This window comes from Nerophis ophidion, linkage group LG05 (assembly GCF_033978795.1).
Source record: "Nerophis ophidion isolate RoL-2023_Sa linkage group LG05, RoL_Noph_v1.0, whole genome shotgun sequence".
NCBI classification, from domain to species: Eukaryota; Metazoa; Chordata; class Actinopteri; order Syngnathiformes; family Syngnathidae; genus Nerophis; species Nerophis ophidion.
This window is the reverse complement of record NC_084615.1, coordinates 58,493,254-58,518,243: the sequence shown is the minus strand read 5'-3', so window position 1 is coordinate 58,518,243 and position 24,990 is coordinate 58,493,254. Positions and strand designations below refer to the sequence as shown.

General features: G+C 40.2%; 1 protein-coding gene across 3 annotated transcripts in view; it reads left to right on the top strand.

Moving 5' to 3' along the window:
- zgc:66433 (uncharacterized protein LOC321250 homolog) overlaps positions 1-24,990 on the top strand; it is a 126,543-nt gene that overhangs the window by 95,147 nt on the left and 6,406 nt on the right. For all 3 annotated transcript variants that reach the window (XM_061901633.1, XM_061901634.1, XM_061901635.1), the window contains 11 exons: positions 9,561-9,701; positions 9,762-9,821; positions 11,387-11,530; positions 12,842-12,941; positions 14,421-14,622; positions 14,686-15,136; positions 17,373-19,695; positions 19,793-19,896; positions 20,235-20,388; positions 20,501-20,619; positions 20,705-20,798. In XM_061901633.1, coding sequence (XP_061757617.1) covers positions 9,561-9,701; positions 9,762-9,821; positions 11,387-11,530; positions 12,842-12,941; positions 14,421-14,622; positions 14,686-15,136; positions 17,373-19,695; positions 19,793-19,896; positions 20,235-20,388; positions 20,501-20,619; positions 20,705-20,798 — 3,892 coding nt within the window. The remainder of the gene's footprint in view (positions 1-9,560; positions 9,702-9,761; positions 9,822-11,386; positions 11,531-12,841; positions 12,942-14,420; positions 14,623-14,685; positions 15,137-17,372; positions 19,696-19,792; positions 19,897-20,234; positions 20,389-20,500; positions 20,620-20,704; positions 20,799-24,990) is intronic.

The window sequence follows — 24,990 nt, the reverse complement described above, 5'->3', positions numbered from 1 at the left end:
GGGATAGTCGGAGACCGGTAAAATTTAGAAAAAAACTTTAAAAAATACAACATGCCACTGGGAACTGATTTTTATTGTTTTTAACCCTTTTGAAATTGTGATAATGTTCCCTTTTAAGCTACGAAGGCTTGGGATGCGGGGGGGTGGAGTACGTTTGTGTGCGTGTGTGTGTGTGTGTGTGTGTGTGTGTGTGTGTGTGTGTGTGTGTGTGTGTGTGTGGTGTGTATTTTCCGTGTGTAAGCCTGCAAAGTGGCTCTGTTCCACGACCTTGGTGCTCTCGCAAATGCGATAACATAGCCAGTTAGTCCAAATAAAGTCAACAAACAAAGAGTGTGTGTCAATGAAAGATTGAAAGATGGGGAAGGAATTTGTAACTTATTTTCTGCGCTGACTTCTGGGGGAGTTTCGTAGTGACAACCTTGCCAGGTCGGTCCATCCAGGGTAAAAAATCCAGATCAGTTAGTTTGTTAGTTTATTGTTAGTTTATTATTTATCCGGTCAGTGGTCAACAAAATAAACAGACCGAAAGGGTTTAGGCTGAAGTTGAGCACTTATTTTGCCTAACCCTATAAACAACCTCAAATACAAGATGAGCTCCAAAGAAATATGAATTTTCCTTTACACAACGTATTATAAATACACCTTTTACACAACATAAACAGAATGTTTCTTTTTGAGTGAGCAAAACAGATTAAAACTTTTCACTCCAATTGCATTTTAGGTCCTTATTCATCATGTTTCCCTGCAGAGCAGAGAGCTTCTCCAAGATGTTATCCAGTTTACGATTTAGTTCAAAATTACAAAAGTCTGAGTGACCACAACTCTTCCCATTAATTATTTGGAGCAGCTTAGGGGGACCTTGAACGGTTGCCAGCATCTTCCAAATTTGGCGATACACCATGGCAACGCTTACTCCAATCAGCAGATGTCCTGTTATCATGATTCTGAATAGTTACATGTTGTCCACGTCCTCGACTGAAAGAATCACAAGGAACGCGGCTCTCTACTTCTCCTAGGAGTCTAACGTGTGTGTAGTAATAGACGTTCCGTCAGGACAATCAGGTTTCCCAAACCTAAGTTTGTTGTCGAGAAGATCTTGTCAATTTCGTTGAGAGGCTAGTTGATCAAGTCCATTGTTTAGATTTTGGGCAGCAGTGCAAAAAGAGGCTCCAAGAAAGTTAAGAAAAAAACAAAGAAGCAAGCAGAAGAGATAAGGGAGAGGAAGGATAAGTGTCCACCTTTTGATGAGAGCTAAAGAGAAAGTAAATATTATGACTAAAGTAAAACTAGAAAGTAGTCATCCAAATAAATACTTATGAGTAAGTATTCAGTGAAAAACTACTTAAATACGGATTAACTGATGAGTATTATTTGCATTAATTGTCACGGGGACAAAAGATGGAAATTACCCACTGGCTACAATCTTGCATATTTACACTTGTGTGTTCAACAAATACACTGTCCCTGTGTGTGTGTGTGTGTGTGTGTGTGTGTGTGTGTGTGTGTGTGTGTGTGTGTGTGTGTGTGTGTGTGTGTGTGTGTGTGTGTGTGTGTGTGTGTGTGTGTGGGTGTGGGTGTGGGTGTGGGTGTGGGTGTGGGTGTGGGTGCCATGTGACACTGCCCCCTGAAAGAATTCTCTCCAACAAGCCAAATGCATACATCTTTGCAAGCAATAATCAAATAGATCATTAATAAATATAATGATGATATAAATAAATGTAGCAACCAGAATGAAAGAAAATGTTACAATGTAAAAATAATGTTTTTTCTTTACAAAAATACAAATATAAATGTGTGTGTGCGCGTGTGCGTGTGTGTGTGTTTGTATATATATACATATACTGTGTGTGTATATATATATATATATATATATATATATATATATATATATATATATATATATATATACTGTGTATATATATATATATATATATATATATATATATATATATATATACTGTCCATATATATATATATATCTTAAACACAGGTGTATTAAAGGGTTTCACCAACTCACAACAACATCCCCTATATTACAGTGATCCCCAACCTTTTTGTAGCTGCGGACGGGTCAACGCTTGAAAATTTGTCCCACGGACCGGGGGGAGGAGGGGGTTTATTTTATTTTTTATTTTTTCATAAAGAAATACAATCATGTGTTCTTATGGACTGTATCACTGCAGACTGTATTGATCTATATTGATATATAATGTATATATTGTGTTTTTATGTTGATCTAATAATAAATAAATAAATTTAAAAAAAAAAAATATATATATATATACATATATATATATATATATATATATATATATATATATATATACATATATATATATATATATATATATATATATACACATATATATATTTGTTGTTGTTTTTTTCGTGTTTTTTTTTCTTGTGCGGTGGTTGGGGACCACTGCTATACTAAACCCTGTAAATCCCACTTCTGCCACCTCAGCCTATAAGTCTTTTTGCAAATGGTGTTTATGTCAAGCCTGTTCTGGTAAAAGAATGTCTTAAATGTTTGTAAAAAGTTAAAATTTCTCCCATCGTGATGCTAATTTCCATAGCCCATCTATATAATTGTTTATTATATGTTAGCATCAAGGTAGCGTAGTCGGTGCCAACTTTTTTCTGTGGCTGCATTTTTCTGTGTGGCTGTTTCAGTGTCGCCATTGAATCTCGAACTCCCACTGCGTGTAAAACATTTGCACATACAGTATTACTTCAACCATGATCGTCAATGTTAACATGCTCTCATTTCCTTTATTTATACTGACAGTTATAGCTCAGACAGCATTCATATCTCACTTGGGAGGTCTGTTATTCAGGTTTTCTTTTGGTAAGAAACAGTGCAGTCGTGTACTAAGGTGATGACAATTGTAAGGGCCCACACTGCCACCCACACAGGCATTGAATGGGGTATAGGGCCAACACATATTCTTTCAGGGGGCCAAGAATTCCTAGCAACTGTCCTGGTAAGAACTACTGTCAATGCAGGCACGGGTGAAAAGGCCAATGATGTATTTATCATTGCGAGATTAGCCATAGTATATTGTCTTTCAGGTTTGTATTTCAACCTAAAAGCTTGCTCAGATCCATGAAGTAATACAAACAAGTTGTCTGTTTGTGCTGCAGTAAGATGTTGATGTATTAAGTGTGACATTTGTTGCAGACAGGCAGAACTTAAACTAGAGAAAAGTGGCCAAACAGGAAGAAATCGGTGCTAAATAGAGCCGCAGTCGGCTCTATTTAGCACGCAGACAGCCTAATTGGGGGTCAATCTTTTGTTGCCACTCTCATTGTTGTTTACTGAAACGTGTTGTGACACATACTGTTGTTTACTTAAACTTGTTGTGACACATATTGTTGTTTACTGAAACATGTTGTGACATATTGTAGTTCACTGAAACTTGTTGTGACACGTTGTTGTTGACTGAGTCTTGTGGTGACACATATTATTGTTCCAGTCAACAATAATGTGTCACAACAAGCGGCGACAAAAGATTGATCTCTAGTTAAACCCCTCCTCTAAAACGTTCTTCTCTAATAAGTAGAAATACGGATCACTGTAAAAAGGTAAATAAAAATATCATGTGTATTTACGAAGAAATAAGCCAATTTAGTTTTCAAATAATTCCACATGAAAAAGTATTCTATTTCTATTTTGTTATTCTGAATGACCCCAGGGAGATTTTATACCTTTATTCTCACACTGAACAAATGCAGTGTGTATCCACAGTACACCTGGTATCCCTTGAGACAAGTAGGATTAATTTATTGTTTTGTTGTAAGATTATGCACATTGCCATAAAACATTATGACCTTTCTCGTTGTTTCCCATCCATCCCACTCCATGACAGAACAATGTTATTATTTTCTGTTTCTTCTTTTATTAGTCTTCTGTTGTATGAGAAATCACAATATCTTCCATAATAAAAATACTTTGTTGATCCTTTGCAGGAAATATGACTGTTACAGCAGCCATATATACAAACAGTACAAGACGAATAAGAGTACAATTTAAAGGCCTACTGAAACCCACTACTACCCACCACGCAGTCTGATAGTTTATATATCAATGATGAAATATTAACATTGCAACACATGCCAATACGGCTTTTTTAGTTTACTAAATTACAATTTTAAATTTCCCGGGAGTTTCGTCTTGAAAACGTTGTGTAATTATGACGTGCACGCAAGACGTCACGCGTTTTTAGGAAGTATGAGCGCTACGCACACACACAGCTAAAAGTCGTCTGCTTTAACGGCATAATTACACAGTATTTTGGAGATCTGTGTGGCTGAATCTTTTGCAATTTGTTCAATTAATATTGGAGAAGTCACAGTAGAAAGATGGAGTTGGGAAGCTTTAGCCTTTAGCCACACAAACACACTGTGATTCCTTGTTTAAAATTCCCGGAGGTGAAAATTTACTATGGATCAGAGCGCGGTCAAGCGAACATGAATCCAGACCAAATGTCAACCAGCAGGTTTCGGTGAGAAAATTGTGGTTAAAAAGTCGCTTCTTACCGGAGAAAAACTGAGCTTGGGCCGTCCATGAAGCTGCCGTCGACTTCCCCGAGACATTGGCGTCAACACATCCGTGGAGACACCCCTCCGACTATCAGGTAATATTAAACTCCCTAAAATACTAGCAACACAATAGAAATATAAGGGATTTCCCAGAATTAACGTAGTAAATGTGTTTAAAAACATCGGAATCTGTCCCAATGTAATCACGTTTTTTTTTTTTTTACTCGTTTTTTATTTGTTTATTTTTTTTCCTAGTCCGTCGCTATCAATATCCTCAAACACGAATCTTTCATCCTCGCTCAAATTAATGGGGATATTGTCGTTTTCTCGGTCTGAATTGCACTTTTTGTTGGAGGCTCCCATTATAAACAATGTAAATATGTGAGGAGCCCCCACACTTGTGACGTCATCGTCTGTGACTTCCGGTAGAGGCAGGGCTTTTCTCTTAACACCGACAGTTGCGAACTTTATCGTGGATGTTCTTTACTAAATCCTTTTAGCAAAAATATGGCAATATCGCGAAATGATCAAGTATGACACATAGAATATACCTGCTATCCCCGTTTAAATAATAAAATCTCATTTCAGTAGGCCTTTAAGAGTAATAAAAAAGAACAGACCATATACTGTTTACATATCAATACTATCGTGTTGAAATTGTGCAATAAAATGTAACTGTGCACTGTTTGTGCAATATTTAAGGTGCAATATACTCTTTGTAGACAAATATATCGAGATACACACATGCTCTTATATAGTGTATACTGTAATTTACATACAACACTTAATTTGCAAACCTTGGCACAAGGCACTCTTAATCTTAGTTAGTATCCGCAGTATACAATAGAGCCCCTTTTTGATGGTAACTCGAAAAATAATATGCTTTGATGGCGCCATCTACAGGAGAAGAAGTGGTGCAGCATTGTCACAGGTCAATTAATTCAACATTTTCCAGCAGAAAGATGTTTTGACAAGATATGTTGTGCAGCTGCACGCTTTGTAAATACAGTACTGTCTACTGCAAGGGTAGGGAACCTATGGCTCTAGAGCCAGATGTGTCTCTTTTGATGACTGCATCTGGCTCTCAGATTAATCTTAGCTGACATTGCTTAACACGATAAGTAATGAATAATTCCCCTGGTAATCAGTGTTAAAAATAACGTTCAAAATATAAAAAATTCTCATGCATTTTTATCCATCCATCCGTTTTCTACCCCACCTGTTCAAGAATTCAAGAATGGTAAGAAGTATTTTTTTCATTATTAGTTAGCTTCAGAATTTTTTTTTTATTAAAAACAATAACAGACGTGTTATACCCTAATGTTGGTTTTACATAAAAATGCACATATTTAGTTGTTTTCAGTGTTAAAAGAATATTATATGGCTCTCACGGAAATACATTTTAAAATATTTGGCTTTCATGGCTCTCTCAGCCAAAAAGGTTCCCGACCCCTGGTCTACTGTATGCCTGTGATCGTTCATTGTTAATGTGTAAAACTGAATGCAAAATGTGTTTCACTCTGAGAGGCGTATTATATAGCTTACAGTATTAACAATAAGCATTTTGTGGACTTTTATGTATTTGTCCATAGTTATTTTTTTCGTCATTGGTAATCATTGGTAATTGTGGTGATTTACTGTATAACATAAATATATTTCTAAACAAATACTACATTGAAAATTTGTGTTTTGTTTGTCTGTATATTAAAGAGTCGAATGGCTGTTGTTAGTTGAATATTAACAAAATACAACATTAAGCTTTTTTTTAATAGAATGTTATGATCAACAGTGTTGAAAGCAGCGCTAAGATCAAGTAGCAGCAAATGGATGACGCATCAGCTTCCATGGTTAGCAATAGATCATTAGTCATTTTTGAGAGGGCTGTCTCTGTAGAGTTATTTACCCTGAAACCAGACTGAAAGGGTTCCCAGAGATTATTAGACGATAAATATTAATTTTTGGAGGATTTTCGAGATAAAGGGAAGGTGGGACACTGGCCGGTAGTTTACCATGAGGTCAGGATCGAGATTAGGTCTTTTGAGCAGGGGATGAATAACCACTTTTTTGAATGCCAGGGTAACAGTACCACAGGAAAGTGATAAGTACATAATATTTAACACTGATTGTCCTAATATTTCAAGTAAACTTATTTGTTTTATCACATTTATGAGTTGCAGGAGTTCCTCTAATGTTATTTCCAAAAAAGAGAGAGATTATTTTGTAGGGCAATATCCGTCGTACATACATTTGTATCTAATAGAACCCAGTTGGAGCTGGAACGCGTTATCTTTGATCTCCTTTCTTATGCGTTCAATTTTCTCATTAAACAATTTCATAAAGTTATCAGCCGAGTGGGTGAAGCTACTGGGGGGAGTCCCTTGATGGGTTAGCGATGCTACTGTACTTTACAAATATTTAGGATCGTTTTTATTGAGGCGGACTAAATTGGAGTAGTAACTAGTTTTAGCTAAGGTAAGCGCGTGTTTATAAGTTATTAAAGTATCACTCCATGCTTGATGGAAAGCCTTGTATTAAGTCACACGCCATTTGGATTCTAGCTTTCCACATGATAGTTTAATAGCTCTGGTTTCTTCTGTGAACCAGGGGGTATGCCTTTTAGTGCCTTTTTTAGCTTTAGCGGTGCTATACTATCAATAGCGTTGCGCATTATATCGTTAAAGTTGTTAGTGAGGTTATAATTTGGGAATGGTTCCATTACCGGATGCTGTAGGCCAGCAAGAGTTCTAGTTTTGACAGCATTAATGTCACAGCTGCTGAAGCATTGGTTTTTAGTCGCTCATTGACAATAAATCAGAACTTCAACTTTAATAAGGTAATGATCGGACATTACTTTACTGTATGGTAGTACCATAACTTAGGAGGCGGTGACACTGGGGACAAGGACTAGGTGCATAGTATTACCGTTGCGATGAGTGGGTTTGTTTTTTATTTGTGTAAGACCACAGCTATCAATCACAGTCTGGAGCGCCACGCACGGAAGATCTGATGGGGAATTCATATGGATATTAAAATACCACATTATAATTTTTTTATCTAAGTGCGTCACTAGATCAGTGACGAACTGAACATTTACTGATAAAGTCCGAACAGGGCCCAGCAGGGCAATAGATACCAGCCAGATAAAGAGGTAGCGGTGTGACAGACCTCATAGTAAGCACCTCAAATGATTTATATGTATTACTTAGATTAGGGTTAAGGTTTTCACTGGATATTAGTGCGACTCCTCCACCCGTTTTAAGGGGACGGGCAATATGTGCACTCGTATGAGATGCCTCGTTAAGTGGGAAAAATGGGCCTGGTTTTAGCCAAATTTCACTGAGACGTTAAAATTGTTGTCTCTAATGACGTCATTAACTAATAACGTTTTGGTAGACAATGATCTGATGTTTAAAAAGCCCATACTATAGGTAGTGGGCTGTTTTGAGTAATTTTTGTTAATACTACCCATATTACTGATATTAATAACATTAGTTTTATTTTGTGTAGTGTGCCTCACATAACTTTGATCTAAGATTGATATGATGGGAATCTTAATGTAATTTGGTTAGTGTTGCGATTGATTTCACGCGTCATAATTTGCCACCTAAGTAGAATGCATGTCTACCTCTGGCACAGTCACTACAGAAAAAACATTATGTGAGTTATGTATTATGTTACGGGAAATGCTGTGTGTGCAGGAATTACATACTAACATAGGACTAACATACACGTTAATTAAGCAAAATTACTATAAATTAATGATGTTTTTTTACACCTGAATAAATCAGCCACTCATTAACTGTAACAGGTAATAATACAGTACAAGTGTTTTATTTTTGGTGGTACTTACTTCACAATTAAACGCTTGGTCTCTCTGTCGGAGGGACTGTGTGAATAAGATATTCTCTGTGTCTGACTATACACCAATAGGATTGTGTTGTGCAAACACCAATAGGCCCTAAATCTTATGTTATATTTTCTAAAACGTTGTTATAAATAACAGTTTGAATTCCACAACATGTACTCAAACAAAACATTCTGATTCTGTTGGATCACCTGCGCGATCTGAGATAAAATATTTTCATATTAAACCTATGCGTTTCGAAAAAGAATGCATTTTTTGTATAATATTTATTTAATTTTAATGTGTAGCTGCAGTGCATCATACTGAGACTTATTTTAATATGTAGGCTCTAATTTATCTGCAAGAGAACCTCAAATTGAAAATATCCAATCATGTACACTACTGACAAAAAGGTCAGAATAATCAGACTTCGGATGAATTTTCAGGATAAAGCTGAAATGCATTATAACCTTTACAGGTGCACCTAATTTGATCTTCTCTTCACTAACCAGGACCTGAATGGCAAAATAAACAGGAGTTTGATCAATGAATCAACCAATTCAGTTTTAATGCATAAAAGGCATGTGTTTGTTCATGACACTCAAAGCTCAGTGGCCACTTCCCTCTAAGAAAATGCTGCTTGTAGCCATCAACAGCATGATAAAGGGGACCTATCAGTGGCCTAGTGGTTAGTGTCCTCCTTGAGATCGGTAGGTTGTGAGTTGTGAGTTCAAACCCCGGCCGAGTCATACCAAAGACTATAAAAATGGGACTCATTACCTTCCTGCTTGGCACTCAGCATCAAGGGTTGGAATTGGGGGTTAAATCACCAAAAATGATTCCCGGGCGCGGCACCGCTGCTGCCCACTGCTCCCCTCATCTCCCAGGGGGTGATCAAGGGTGATGGGTCAAATGCAGAGAATAATTTCGCCACACCAAGAGTGTGTATGACAATCATTGGTATTTTAACTTTAATTTTAACTTTAACTATCCTAATTGAAACTGCGTGTTTATTCATGGATTCATGCATGGATTCACACACCTGTAGTGAATCCAGCCGTTCATAGCATTGTTAGAAAACACCAAGTGGTGCAAATATTGCTGATAAAACATTGAACAGCTGGACATGTTCAGTTTTTGTGAGGAGTGTACATGTAATGTTGTGCTTCTGCAGCTCCAGCTGAAGCAGGCCATCAGGCTGGGCTCTCCTCCATCTCTGATGTGTGTTAAGAAGACAGAAGATGGCGGAACCATGTCAGAAGATGACGGTCTACCCTGCAGCCCCCCTGAATACACTTCACCTCACACAGCCCTGGTAAAACAACCGCAAATATCCTACTTTCATCTTCAACCTTTAATATTTGTCCTTTTTTAGAATCAGGATAAGAGGAACAGCTCCATCAGCCTGGAGGGTAGCGACAGTGATGAAGACCAGGTAAGTTTAGAGACCAGCCAACATGCACATTATTACTGAGATGGAATAATCTATGTAATAATTATCAAACGGGGCCTGAGGCAGAATGGGTCTAACGGCAGCCAAGAAGATTTATCCATGAAAATATGTAGAAGCTGCTGATGGTGTGTTTGACGGACAAGCAGCTGAAAGGATGTAATGTAGATTTTTGCTCTTCAAGGTAAATGCTGAACGTTACTATTACATATATCCATTTTCTTCCGCTTATCCGAGGTCAGGTCGCGGAGGCAGCACCCTAAGCAGAGAAACCCAGACTTCCCTCTCCACAGCCACTTCGTCCAGCTCCTCCCGGGGAATCCCGAGGCGTTCCCAGGCCAGCCGGGAGACATGGTCTTCCCAACGTGTCCTGGGTCTTCTCCGTGGCCTCCTGCCGGTCGGACGTGCCCTAAACACCTCCCTAGGGAGGCGTTCGGGTGGCATCCTCAGCAGATCCCCGAATCACCTCATCTGGCTCCTCTCGATGTGGAGGAGCAGCGGGTTTACTTTGAGCTCCTCCCGGATGGCAGAGTTTCTCACCCTATCTCTAAGGGAGAGCCCCACCACATGGCGGAGGAAACTAATTTCGGCCGCTTGTAGGTGTGATCTTGTCTTTACGGTCATAACTCTAAGCTCATGACCATAGGTGGGGATGGGAACGTAGGTCGACCGGTAAATTGAGGGCTTGGCCTACCGGCTAAGCTCCTTCTTCACCACAACGGATGGATGCAGCGTCCGCATTACTGAAGACACCGCACCGATCCCCCTGTCGATATCACGATCCACTCTTCCCTCACTTGTGAACAAGACTCCGAGGTACTTGAACTCCTTCACTTGGGGCAGGGTTTCCTCCCCAACCTGGAAATGGCACACCGCCCTTCCCAGGCGAGAACCATGGACTCAGACTTGGAGGTGCTGATTTTCATCCCAGTCGCTTCACATTCAGCTGCGAACCGATCCAATGAGAGCTGAAGATCTTGGCCAGTTGAAGCCATCAGGACCACATCATCTGCAAAAAGCAGAGACCTAATCCTGCAGCCACCAAACCGGAACCCTTCAACACCTGGACTGCGCTTAGAAATTCTGTCCATAAAAGTTATGAACAGAATCGGTGACAAAGGGCAGCCTTTTTCCATTTGGTGGGGCAGAGACACCACAAGTGTTCCTGCTGCACTTGAACCACAGCTAATATTGATACAGCTGGACTGCCTCACACACATGCACACACACATACAAACACACGCACGCGCACACTGTCGTGCTCTATTTTCTTGTCTGTTTCCTATCTGCAAGCTTCATCGTTCCAAGTCCAAATACTCAGTTTTCAACACCTAATCAAACATGATCTAATGGTGCGTTTAAGTTTCCTGCTCAAAGCCAACATGACTCAGATGAATGATGGGAGCTGCTCTATCTGGAAATAATCAATATCAAATGATATTGTATAAATGTAAAAAAAAAAACCATAAAAAAACACCTTCCAAAAGTTCTTGTCAACATTTCAAAAAGTGTCAGCTTTCAGTGAAACTCTCTCCTCTTTGTCTTCATAGTCATCCAGAGTTGGGAGCCCCCTTGTGGTGGTTCCAGGGGATTTCAGTCTGCCTGCCAGCCCGTTTGGCTGTCTGGATAACTCTGCTGCCAAACACAAGCTGGGCCTAAGAAGTAAGGCCTGTAACAGGAGGAAACCTGCCAATGTAAGAACACCTCTCGCTCTCGCTCACCCACTTGTTTGCTGTGTACTCACAACCCCGCTAATATGGACAAAAGGTATTGAGCTGCTCCCAGGTTTAGTTACAAGGTTTGAGGTTTACGATTCGATAACATATAGATTTTTTTCGATTCGATTCGATTCTATTCTCGATTCAAAACCGATATTTTTCCGATTCAAAACGATTCTGTATTCATTCAATACATAGGATTTCAGCAGGATCTACCCCAGTCTGCTGACATGCAAGCAGAATAGTAGATTAAAAAAAAAAATTGCTTATATAATTGTAAAGGACAATGTTTTATCAACTGATTGCAATAATGGAAATTTGTTTTAACTATTAAACGAACCAAAAATATGACTTATCTTTGTGAAAATATTGGACACAGTGTGTCAAGCTTATGAGATGCGATGCAAGTGTAAGCCACTGTGACACTATTGTTCTTCTTTTTTATTTTTATAAATGTCAAATGATAATGTCAATGAGGGATTTTTAATCACTGCTATGCTGAAATGATAACCAATATTGATACTGTTGTTGATAATATTCATTTTTGTTTCACTACTTTTGGTTTGTTCTGTGTCGTGTTTGTGTCTTCTCTCAATTGCTCTGTTTATTGCAGTTCTGAGTGTTGCTGCTTCAGGTTTGGTTTTGGAATTGGATTGCATTGTTATGGTATTGCTGTGTAGTGGTTTGTTGAATTGATTAAAAAAACAAAAAAAACGATTTTTTAAAAATGAGAATCGATTCTGAATCGCACAACGTATTCAAATCGATTTTTTCCCCACACCCCTAATGTCTAGTATCACCCAAAACTTATGATCACATTTTAACAGAAGTGTAGATAGAACATATTAGAACAGAAAGTGAGCAGATATTAACAGTAAATTAACAAGTAGATCAATAATCAATTTTTTGACAAAGTAATACAATAGGAAATGACACAATATGTTACTGCCTACATCAGCAGACTAATTAGGAGCCTTTGTTTTCTTACTTACTACTAATATATAAGTTGTCTAGTATGTTCACTATATTATTTAATGTCAACATAAGAAACATATGTTTAATTGAGGTTAAATAAAGCAAATTATGACATTTTGTTTGTGATGCCCTTTATTTTGAAAAGGATCAAAGTATTGAAATATATTTTGGTACCAAAATATTGATACCGGGAAAACCCTACTTTGTGTCATTACAACTATGTAGTACTACTGTGTGTCATAACTATGTAGTAGTTTGTGCCTTATTTGTGTAGTGGTGGTGGTACTACTACTTTCTGTCTTGTCCATGCAGAGACTTGACATCAAAGCAGAGGAACATAGCAGGATGAATGGATCGTTGAACATTCTGTCCCCAGAATCTTTGGAGCCACAAGAGGATGAGAAGATAGGAGGTGAGTTGTTCTCTTCATCAATCAATCAATGTTTATTTATATAGCCCCAAATCACAAATGTCTCAAAGGACTGCACAAATCATTACGACTACAACATCCTCGGAAGAACCCACAAAAGGGCAAGGAAAACTCACACCCAGTGGGCAGGGAGAATTCACATTCAGTGGGACGCCAGCGACAATGCTGACTATGAGAAACCTTGGAGAGGACCTCAGATGTGGGCAACCCCCCCCCTCTAGGGGACCGAAAGCAATGGATGTCGAGCGGGTCCAACATGATACTGTGAAAGTTCAATCCATAGTGGCTCCAAGACAGCAGCGAGAGTCCCGTCCACAGGAAACCATCTGAAGCGGATCAGCAGCGTAGAGATGTCCCCAACCGATACAGGCGAGCGGTCCATCCTGGGTCCCGACGAGCGGTCCATCCTGGGTCTCGACTCTGGACAGTCAGTACTTCATCCATGGTCATCGGACCGGACCCCCTCCACAAGGGAGGGGGGGACATAGGAGAAAGAAAAGAAGCGGCAGATCAACTGGTCTAAAAAGGAGGTCTATTTAAAGGCTAGAGTATACAAATGAGTTTTAAGATGAGACTTAAATGCTTCTACTGAGGTAGCATCTCGAACTGTTACCGGGAGGGCATTCCAGAGTACTGGAGCCCGAACGGAAAACGCTCTATAGCCCGCAGACTTTTTTTGAGCTCTAGGAATCACTAATAAGCCGGAGTCTTTTGAACGCAGATTTCTTGCCGGGACATACGGTACAATACAATCGGCAAGATAGGCTGGAGCTAGACCGTGTAGTATTTTATACGTAAGTAATAAAACCTTAAAGTCACATCTTAAGTGCACAGGAAGCCAGTGCAGGTGAGCCAGTACAGGCGTAATATGATCAAACTTTCTTGTTCTTGTCAAAAGTCTAGCAGCCGCATTTTGTACCAACTGTAATCTTTTAATGCTAGACATGGGGAGACCCGAAAATAATACGTTACAGTAATCGAGACGAGACGTAACAAACGCATGGATAATGATCTCGGCGTCTTTAGTGGACAAAATGGAGCGAATTTTAGCGATATTACGGAGATGAAAGAAGGCCGTTTTAGTAACGCTTTTAATGTGTGACTCAAAGGAGAGAGTTGGGTCGAAGATAATACCCAGATTTTTTACAGAGTCACCTTGTTTTATTATTTGGTTGTCAAATGTTAAAGTTGTATTATTAAATAGAGGTCGGTGTCTAGCAGGACCGATAATCAGCATTTCCGTTTTTTTGGCATTAAGTTGCAAAAAGTTAGCGGACATCCATTGTTTAATTTCATTAAGACACGCTTCCAACTGACTACAGTCCGGCATGTTGGTCAGCTTTAGGGGCATGTAGAGTTGGGTGTCATCAGCATAACAGTGAAAGCTAATACCGTATCTTCCTCCCACACGAGCGTCGTCCTTTTTCCATCACTGCCCTCTGTTTCTTTTTCTTGTTCCAGATGCAAGTACAGATGAGCTGGACCAGAAGCTGGAGAAAGAGGATGAACCACCCATGTTGGGAGATAAGCAGGAAAGCATGGAAGGAGAAGATGTGATGGAAGAAGAAGACCAGGATGGTCGGGAGAGTTCCTGTCAATCAAAGGAGGGAGGTCCATCCTTTCCAAAGTGCAGCACCAGAACCTCCTCTCTGGACAGTTCCAGGTGATTATATTATTCTTGTAATTTATCTTACAGACTAATTAGAGCTATCATCTATGCTTTCAGAGCAACACCAGAGCCCCCTGCTGGCCAGAAAGATGTCTTCGACCAGCGAGTCCTTACATGTGGAACAGAGGAGAGCATGGATGGACTAGGAGAGGCTGTGGAAGAAGATGGCTCCTTCTTACAGGAGGTGCTGAACTCCTTACCTTCTTGTTCCTCGTGCGTGGACTCTGAGGATGTTGTCCTGGAGATGAAGGAAGAAGATAAGGAGCTAGAAGAAGCAGAAGATGAAGAGGTGAAGGATCAAGAGCCTGTCTTTTATCAGGAGGCTCCTTCTGATGCCCTCCTGTCGGGTCAGACGAGTGCAGAAGAGGAGGTGGAGGAAGCTCCGCAGAGTGGGAGCACTGCTGCTTTCCGTACACATGTCCATGAAGAGGAGGAACGTGAAGATGGTGAAGGCCAGGAGGAGGGGGAGGAAGAGCATCTAGACATGAAAAGATTCAGTCATCCTTGTGTATGTATTTTTTTTTTAAACTATACTTTATTTGCATGTATATATATTATTATATGTATATATCATATGTTTTTTTAATCATATTTTTCCTGGTATTATGGATGTAACAATAACGTAGGTCTTTTTTTCCAATCTAAATCTGATTTTTAAAAATCACATTACACTACTCAAAATCTGTATAGGCAATATTGAAACTCAGTTTTGATTGACACTTGTCAGGTAAGTATATATTTAACAATGTAAAAAATACTGTTCATTATGCATGACAATGCAAAATGTGGGTTTTTGTGTTAATTTGCATTAGCCCTGTATTATTGTAACAAGCAGTTAATTCTATTACATCATATTATGTTATTACTAGTGATGTCAAATGATATACTTTATTAATCAGATTAATCATGCTATTGATTTTGTATTAATCGTGATTAATCACAGGTTATTACCGTACTCACTTGCGTTGATTGAATTTGCTTTTAAAAAAGACCTCAATATTCGAACACAAATGCTATTTTAACATTTTTTCAAATGTTTTACTGGAATGCGTTACATTTATGTGCTCAAAACGTGATAGCAGTTTTATCTAAAGTCTAGTCAGGTTGCATTTTGAAGCTACATTTGCCAGCAAGCACACCAGTCTCCTCACTCATATTTGCATTGACCTATGCATTGACCTGATTACTCATCGTATAGCAACCTGCACTACTTTTCAGGTAACATCTGTGCTTAAGCTAAAAAAGCATATACAGTCTAAATAAAGTGCGTGATTAATGCGATACATCCATCCATCTTCTTCCGCTTATCCGAGGTCGGGTCGCGGGTGCAGCAGCCTAAGCGGGAAGCCCAGACTTCCCTCTCCCCAGCCACTTCGTCTCGCTGTTCCCGGGGGATCCCGAGGCGTTCCCAGGCCAGCCGGGAGACATAGTCTTCCCAACGTGTCCTGGGTCTTCCCCGTGGCCTCCTACCGGTTGGACGTGCCCTAAACACCTCCCTAGGGAGACGTTCGGGTGGCATCCTGACCAGATGCCCGAACCACCTCATCTGGCTCCTCTCGATGTGGAGGAGCAGCGGCTTTACTTTGAGCTCTTCTCAGGTGGCAGAGCTTCTCACCCTATCTCTAAGCGAGAGCCCCGCCACCTGGCGGAGGAAACTCATTTCGGCCGCTTGTACCTGTGATCTTATCCTTTCGGTCATGACCCAAAGCTCATGACCATAGGTGAGGATGGGAACGTAGATCGACCGGTAAATTGAGAGCTTTGCCTTCCGGCTCAGCTCCTTCTTCACCACAACGGATCGGTACAACGTTTGCATTACTGAAGACGCCGCAATCGTCCGCCTGTTGATCTCACTCTTTCCTCACTCGTGAACAAGACTCAGAGGTACTTGAACTCTTCCACTTGGGGCAGGGTCTCCTCCCCAACCCGGAGATGGCATTCCACCCTTTTCTGGGTGAGAACCATGGACTCGGACTTGGAGGTGCTGATTCTCATTCCGGTCGCTTCACACTCGGATGCGAACCGATCCAGTGAGAGCTGAAGATCCCGGCCAGATGAAGCCATCAGGACCACATCATCCTGAAAAAGCAGAGACCTAATCCCGCGACCACCAAACCGGAACCCCTCAACGCCATGACTGCGCCTAGAAATTCTGTCCATAAAAGTTATGAACAGAATCGGTGACAAAGGACAGCCTTGGCGGAGTCCAACCCTCACTGGACCCACAAAAATGTGTCGCATTTTTGTGATTATTTGTGTGAGTTAACTTGTTATTTTTTGACAGCTGTAATTCTCCTTATTTGATATTGGATCTTAATTGATTGGGCAGGTGTACATATTGTTGTAGGTGAGTGCATATCATTAGTGTCTTATTTGCTCGCGACAAAAATGTGCCACAATTTATTTATGACCCCGCACTATGTTTGAGATCCGGTTTAGTTTTATCCACTTACTGCCTGCAGAAGGCATCTAACTCTGATTTGATAAGTGCTGAGAACTCAAAATATTTTCCTTCCCCCCCCCCCTCATCTTTGCGGTTCCCCTCTTGAGAATGCTGTCTTGGGCAATTGCCCATAAACCACCATTGGATACAGAACATTGTATTAACTGTATAATTCATAGGCAACATTAAAATACACTCTCTTGAAATCACTTGATAGTAAATGTAGGCTAACTTAGAGACCAATTATTAGTTTCTATGCTTCAAGTTTCAAACTTTTACCCTATTTCTGTTTCCTCTTCAGAGCGAAGGAGAGAAAGCGCTGCCAGGGGAAGAGATACCTGAAGAAGAACAAGCCTTGATCCAAAGAAGATCTGACCCACAGGAAGCACAGGAAGTGGTGACAAGTGATGAAGAAGAGGAGACAACACAGCTGGAGGTAAAGGAGGATCAGGAGATGAGAGAGGAGGAGAAAGAGGAGACACAACAGATGGTAGAGGAGGCAATAGATGTCATGGATGGAACTACTTCTAAAGCAGCAGGTGAAGATATTTGCAATGTTCTCCCAGTCCAAGAGGAAGGGGAAGGTGCAGATGCACTGGCAAGAGATGATGCTACCTGCAACCCACAAGTCATGTATGATGACGGAACTCCTCCAGAATCATGTGATCAGAAAGCTGACGCCGTACACAAGAACCAACCCCATGGAAATGATGAAAGAACTGGTGGAGAGGACGGGGCTGTGGTGAATGAAGACTTAAACCGACATCTGGATAAAGAAGAAGGGCTGGAGGCTCAGGACATTTACAGGAAACATAACATGGATGAAGATCTAGAGCAGGACAAATCAAAAGTGATGCACACCATATCACCCATGTCTTCTTCCTCTTTGTACTTTGAGTCTTTTTCACCAGTAAATAAGACTCCCACTAAGACCAACCTTCAAAGTGAGACCTTCAGTCCCACTAAGACCAACCTTCGAAGTGAGACCTTCAGTCCCACTAAGACCAACCTTCAAAGTGAGACCTTCAGTCCTGCTAAGACCATCCTTCCAAGTGAAACTTTGACTCCCACTGAGATCAATCTTCAAAGTGAGACCTTCAGTCCCACTAAGACTAACCTTCAAAGTGAGACCTTCAGTCCCACTAAGACTAAAATTCCAAGTGAGACATTCAGTCCCACCAAGATCGACCTTCCTTTTGAAACTTTCACTCCCACTAAGACCAACCTTCCAAGTGAGACCTTCAGTCCCACTGAGACTAACCTTCAAAGTGAGACCTTCACTCCCACGAAGACTAACCTTCAAAGGGAGACCTTCAGTCCTGCTAAGACCATCCTTTCATGTGAAACTTTGACTCCCACTGAGATCAATCTTCCAAGTGAAACCTTCAGTCCCACTAAGACTAACCTTCAAAGTGAGACCTTCAGTCCAATTAAGACTAACATTCCAAGTGAGACATTCAGTCCCACTATGACCAACCTTCCTTGTGATACCTTCACTCCCAAAAAGACCAACCTTTCAAGTGAGACCTTAAGTCCCACTAAGACTAACCTTCAAAGTGAGACCTTCACTCCCACTAAGACCAAACTTCCAAGTGAGACCTTCAGTCCCACTAAGACCATCCTTCAAATTGAGACATTCGGTCCCACTAATACTAACCTTCAAAGTGAGACCTTCAGTCCTGCTAAAACCAGCCTTCCATGTGATACCTTCAGTCCCGCTGAGACCAAACTTCAAAGGGAGACCTTTGCTTCCTCTAAGACCAACCTTCCATGTGAGACCTTCACTCCCATCAAGACCAACCTTCTAATTGAGACTTTTACTCCTACAAACACCACCATTCTATGTGAGACCTTCAGTGCCCCTGAGACCAGCCTTCAAAGGGAGACCTTTACTCCCAGTAAGACCAACCCTCCAAGTGAGACCTTTTCTCTCACTGAAACCAACCTTCCATGTGAGACCTTTTCTCTCACTGAAACCAACCTTCCAAGTGAGATCTTCACTCTCGATAAGACCAACCTTCCAAGTGAGACCTTCACTCCCACTGAGACCAACCCTTCAAGTGAGACCTTCATTCCCATTCCGACCACCACTATCCACATGAACCTTGTCTCTCCCAGTTCAGAGACAGGAAAGACGTTGGCCTTAAATCTGTCCCCAACTGAAGAACAATTGATACCGTCTCATGAAATAACAACAGAACATGTTGAAGAAGAAACTTACAAAGTGTTAGAAGTGGTTGCTGATGAGGAACAACAGGTGGAGCAAGTATTTGATACAACGGTTGGTGTGGAAAAGGTTACCATTCCATCACTTGAGGAAGAAGTAGGGAAATATGGTGGTTCAAATCAGAACAAAGTCTGTTCCACATTAGCCCCGGTCTGGCAGAGGTCTCTCTCTGTAGGGGATTCCAAAAACATTCCACTGTCTTCCCTAACCCCATCTGGTGATGAAGATGGTGAAGAAACCATCAAGAAGGACCTCCATGCGGATGCACAGTCCCATACACATGTGCTAGTGACTTCTGGTAAAACAAACATGGCTGGTGACAATGCTGTCAAACCTCAGAAGACTGTGTCTCAGGACCCCGTCAGAGCTCAGACCTCGCCTGTTGCAGCCAAAGAAGGTGAGGAAACTTGTTGTTTAAACTATGGATGCCATCTTCTTGGATTAATTGAAATAAATTAAACTCAATTAAATGTATCCTGCACTCGCTTCTACAGAGAGTTCAGTGGTTGTGGAGGGAAGCTACGACAGTCTCTTTGGTGTTCGGCTCAGGAAGACAGCAGTTCTGCACACCCTTAGCTCAGAGGAGGAAAATACAGAGGTAGACATTTTATTCTGAGTTAAGCTTCTTGTCTTAATAACAGTCAAGTTTAAGGGAGTGATGGAATTTTTCCCATCGAAGATAGAGTAAATGGCTGGATGGACAAGTAGATGGGTGCAGGCTGTTATTTCTTTAAATATGCAGGTAGGCTAAATCATTTCTTAGCATTATCTAAATGTTCATTTGCAAAATGTTAAATATCAAAGTGGACGCTGGATCCTTATGCCTGGAATAGGTTTGGACACCCCTGTCTTACAGAATATTAGTGCCTCAAAGTGGACACAACAGTCCTTGCAGGTATGAACTTAGTAACTTTTATTTGATTTACCCTCCTTTAGGCACCCGTTGAACCTTCAGCACAGCCTGTCAGCTCTAAAGTCGAGCCAACTGCCATTGTCAAACCCACAAGTCCAGCTACCAGCAACAAACCTGCTCTCCCCAAGAAACCAGATATTCATGGAGACAGTGGAGTGAAAACCAAGCGTGTCTCAGGTGCATACCAATTATATCATTATGATGTTACACTGTATCAATATTGACAACACCGAGCCCAAAAAAAACACTGGAACACAAATTCCAATTACACCGCGTTGTCCGTTTTTAGAGCCTGTTCCAGTCCGTAATGTTTCTATTGGGTCTGAGTGTCCTAGCTGGATCTCTGTGGCCAGACAGAAACAAAACATCTATAAAAAAAACTCACTGGATGAAATGACGGTCAAGAAGGTAATCTACATTTTAATTTTTGTCTCCAATATTCTCAAATTGGGAATTGGTGATTGACCGTGTGCTGCTGTCATGTGTCTTTTAGGAGGAACAAGACAAGAAGTCTCCACTGCCAGCGTACGTCAGCTCTGCTGCAAGGAAAGAACTCGGCAACAAAATGCCTGAATTCACTGGAAAAGGTAAAAAATATATATATATGTACACACTTTTGGCCTAGACTCTTATAAAGATTATCAATATCATTGTGTAACTACTAAAAAGCATTCACAAACACAGTAGTATTCTACACCAAAATTCATAAATGTATGTCCTCTTCCTACTTTGCCCTTTCTTGGTCCTCCTTATCCCACAGTTTTTAGTATATGAAGGGAACCTCCTTCATTTATGAACTTATTTGGTCCTTGAATATGGTTCGTAAACCAAAAAGTTTGTATAGTGAAGCAGAGTTCCCCATGAGAATCAATGTAAACATAATTGGTTGTGGCCTCGACAGAAGTCCATATTTTAGTAAAAAACTGCCCACTTTGAAGACACTACAGCAGTGGTCCCCAAACTACGGCCGTATCCGGCCCGCCAGCGTTCGAGATCTGGCCCGCGGGAAGTCCAAAGTTATTTATTTAGTTTTTTATTATAATTTTTTTAATCTGTCCTTTCTAATCCATGTTCTACCGCTTGTTGCTTGTTACTCTCAAAGTCTCATAGCCGCTCAGGCAAATCACATTGTCTAAAAATGCATTTTCCAATCGATGACGTGATATCATATATATATATATATATATATATATATATATATATATATATATATATATATATATATATATATATATATATATATATATATATATATATATATATATATATATACATACACATATATATATATATATATATATATATATATATACATACATATATATACATATATATATATATATATACGTATATATATATATATATATATATATATATATATCAATCAATCAATCAATCAATGTTTACTTATATAGCCCTAAATCACTAGTGTCTCAAAGGGCTGCACAAACCACTACGACATCCTCGGTAGGCCCACATAAGGGCAAGGAAAACTCACACCCAGTGGGACATCGGTGACAATAATGACCCAGTGGGACGTCGGTGACAATGATGACTATGAGAACATGATACTGTGAAAGATCAATCCATAATGGATCCAACACAGTCGCGAGAGTCCAATCCAAAGCGGATCCAACACAGCAGCGAGAGTCCCGTTCACAGCGGAGCCAGCAGGAAACCATCACAAGAGGAGGCTGATCAGCAGCGCAGAGATGTCCCCAGCAGATACACAGGCGAGCAGTACATGGCCACCGGATCGGACCGGACTCACTCCACAAAGGAGAGTGGGACATAGAAGAAAAAGAAAAGAAACGGCAGATCAACTGGTCTGAAAAGGGAGTCTATTTAAAGGCTAGAGCATACAAATGAGTTTTAAGGTGAGACTTAAATGCTTCTACTGAGGTAGCATCTCGAACTGTTACCGGGAGGGCATTCCAGAGTACTGGAGCCCGAAATGAAAAAGCTCTACAGCCCGCAGACTTTTTTGGGGCTTTGGGGATCACTAATAAGCCGGAGTCCTTTGAACGCAGATTTCTTGCCGGGACATATGGTACAATACCATCGGCAAGATAGGATGGAGCTAGACCGTGTAGTATTTTATACGTAAGTAGTAAAACCTTAAAGTCACATCTTAAGTGCACAGGAAGCCAGTGCAGGTGAGCCAGTACAGGCGTAATGTGATCAAACTTTCTTGTTCTTGTCAAAAGTCTAGCAGCCGCATTTTGTACCAACTGTAATTTTTTAATGCTAGACATGGGGAGACCCGAAAATAATACGTTACAGTAATCGAGGCGAGACGTAACAAACACATGGATAATGATCTCAGCGTCTTTAGTGGACAGAATGGAGCGAATTTTAGCGATATTGCGGAGATGAAAGAAGGCCGTTTTAGTAACGCTTTTAATGTGTGCCTCAAAGGAGAGAGTTGGGTCGAAGATAATATCCAGATTCTTTACCGTGTCGCCTTGTTTAATTGTTTGGTTGTCAAATGTTAGAGTTGTATTATTAAATAGAGTTCGGTGTCTAGCAGGACCGATAATCAGCATTTCCGTTTTTTTGGCGTTGAGTTGTAAAAAGTTAGCGGACATCCATTGTTTAATTTCATTAAGACACGCCTCCAGCTGACTACAATCCAGCGTGTTGGTCAGCTTTAGGGGCATGTAGAGTTGGGTGTCATCAGCATAACAGTGAAAGCTAACACCGTATTTGCGTATGATGTCACCTAGCGGCAGCATGTAGATGCTGAAGAGTGCAGGGCCAAGGACCGAACCCTGGGGAACTCCACACATTACCTTAACGTAGTCCGAGGTCACATTGTTATGGGAGACACACTGCATCCTATCAGTAAGATAAGAGTTAAACCAAGACAGGGCTAAGTCTGACATACCAATTCGTGTTTTGATACGTTCTAATAAAATATTATGATCGACAGTATCGAAAGCAGCGCTAAGATCGAGGAGCAGCAACATAGATGACGCATCAGAATCCATCGTTAGCAATAGATCATTAGTCATTTTTGCGAGGGCTGTCTCCGTCGAGTGATTTGCCCTGAAACCGGATTGAAAGGTTTCACATAGATTGTTAGACGCTAAGTGTTCATTTAACTGCTCCGCAACAATTTTTTCGAGGATTTTTTAAATAAAGGGAAGGTGAGACACCGGTCGGTAGTTTACCATGAGGTCAGGATCGAGGTTAGGTCTTTTAAGAAGAGGATGAATAACCGCTTTTTTGAATGCTAGGGGAACAGTGCCCGAGGAAAGTGATAAATTTATATTTAGCACTGATGGACCTAATAATACAAAGAGCTCCTTGATCAGTTTCCCAGGAAGAGGGTCAAGTAAACATGTTGTTTGTTTTATTCCATTTACACGTTGTAACAATTCCTCTAATGTTATTTCCTCAAAACGAGAGAAACTATTTTGGAGGGCAGTATCCGCCGTATATACAATCGTGTCAATGTTAATAGAACCCCGTTGTAGCTGGGACGCATTGTCTTTAATCTCCTTTCTAATGACTTCAATTTTCTTACTAAAGAATTGCATAAAGTCATCAGCTGAGTGGGTGGAGCTACTGGAAGGAGTCCCTTGTTGGGTTAGCGATGCTACCGTACTAAACAAAAATTTAGGATCGTTTTTATTACGGTGGATGAGATTTGAGTAATAATTAGCTTTAGCTAAGGTAAGCATGCGTTTATAAGTTATTAAACCATCACTAAATGCTTGATGGTGCACCTCAAGTTTAGTCGTGCGCCATTTGCGTTCCAGCTTTCTGCATAATAATTTCTGAGCTCTAGTTTCTTCTGTAAACCACGGGGTGCGCTTTTTTGGAGCCTTTTTTAACTTTAGCGGTGCTATGTTATCAATGGTTTCGCGCAGGGCTTCGTTAAAGTTGTTAGTGAGGTTATCAATAGAGCCCACATACTTTGGGAATGGTGCCATTACCGAGGGCAGTAGGTCAGCAAGAGTTGTCGTTGTGGCCGTATTAATGTTGCGGCTGCTATAGCAGTTATTATTATTATTAGTTTGACGAACATGCGTCTGAACCTCGAATTTTATAAGGTAATGATCGGACAATACTTTAGTATACGGGAGTATCGTAACTTTGGAAGCGGTGATACCCCTGACAAGCACTAGGTCTATCGTATTACCGTTGCGATGCGTGGGTTCATTTATTATTTGTGTGAGACCACAGCTATCAATTATAGTCTGGAGCGCTACGCACGGTGGGTCCGATGGGGTATTCATATGGATATTAAGGTCCCCCATTATGATTATATTATATACATATATATATATATATTATATTATATTATATATATATACATATATATATTCATATATATATATATACATGTATATATACATATATATATATATATATATATACACATATATGTGTATATATACTGTATATGTATATATATATATATGTATATGTATACATATATATATATGTATATATATATGTATATATATATACACATATATATATATATATACACACATATATATACTCATATATATATATATATATATATATATATATATATATATATATATATATATATATATATGTGTGTCTTGATTGGATTATCCAGAGAATAGTGCTCGATACCGTGGTAGAGCGCAATATGTAGGTGTGGGAAAAAATCACAAGACTACTTCATCTCTACAGAACTGTTTCATGAGGGGTTCCCTCAATCATCAGGAGATTTTAATGGAAGCATTCACATACAATGGTTTATATAGGGCACAGAGTGGGTGGGTACAAGCAGGCGTA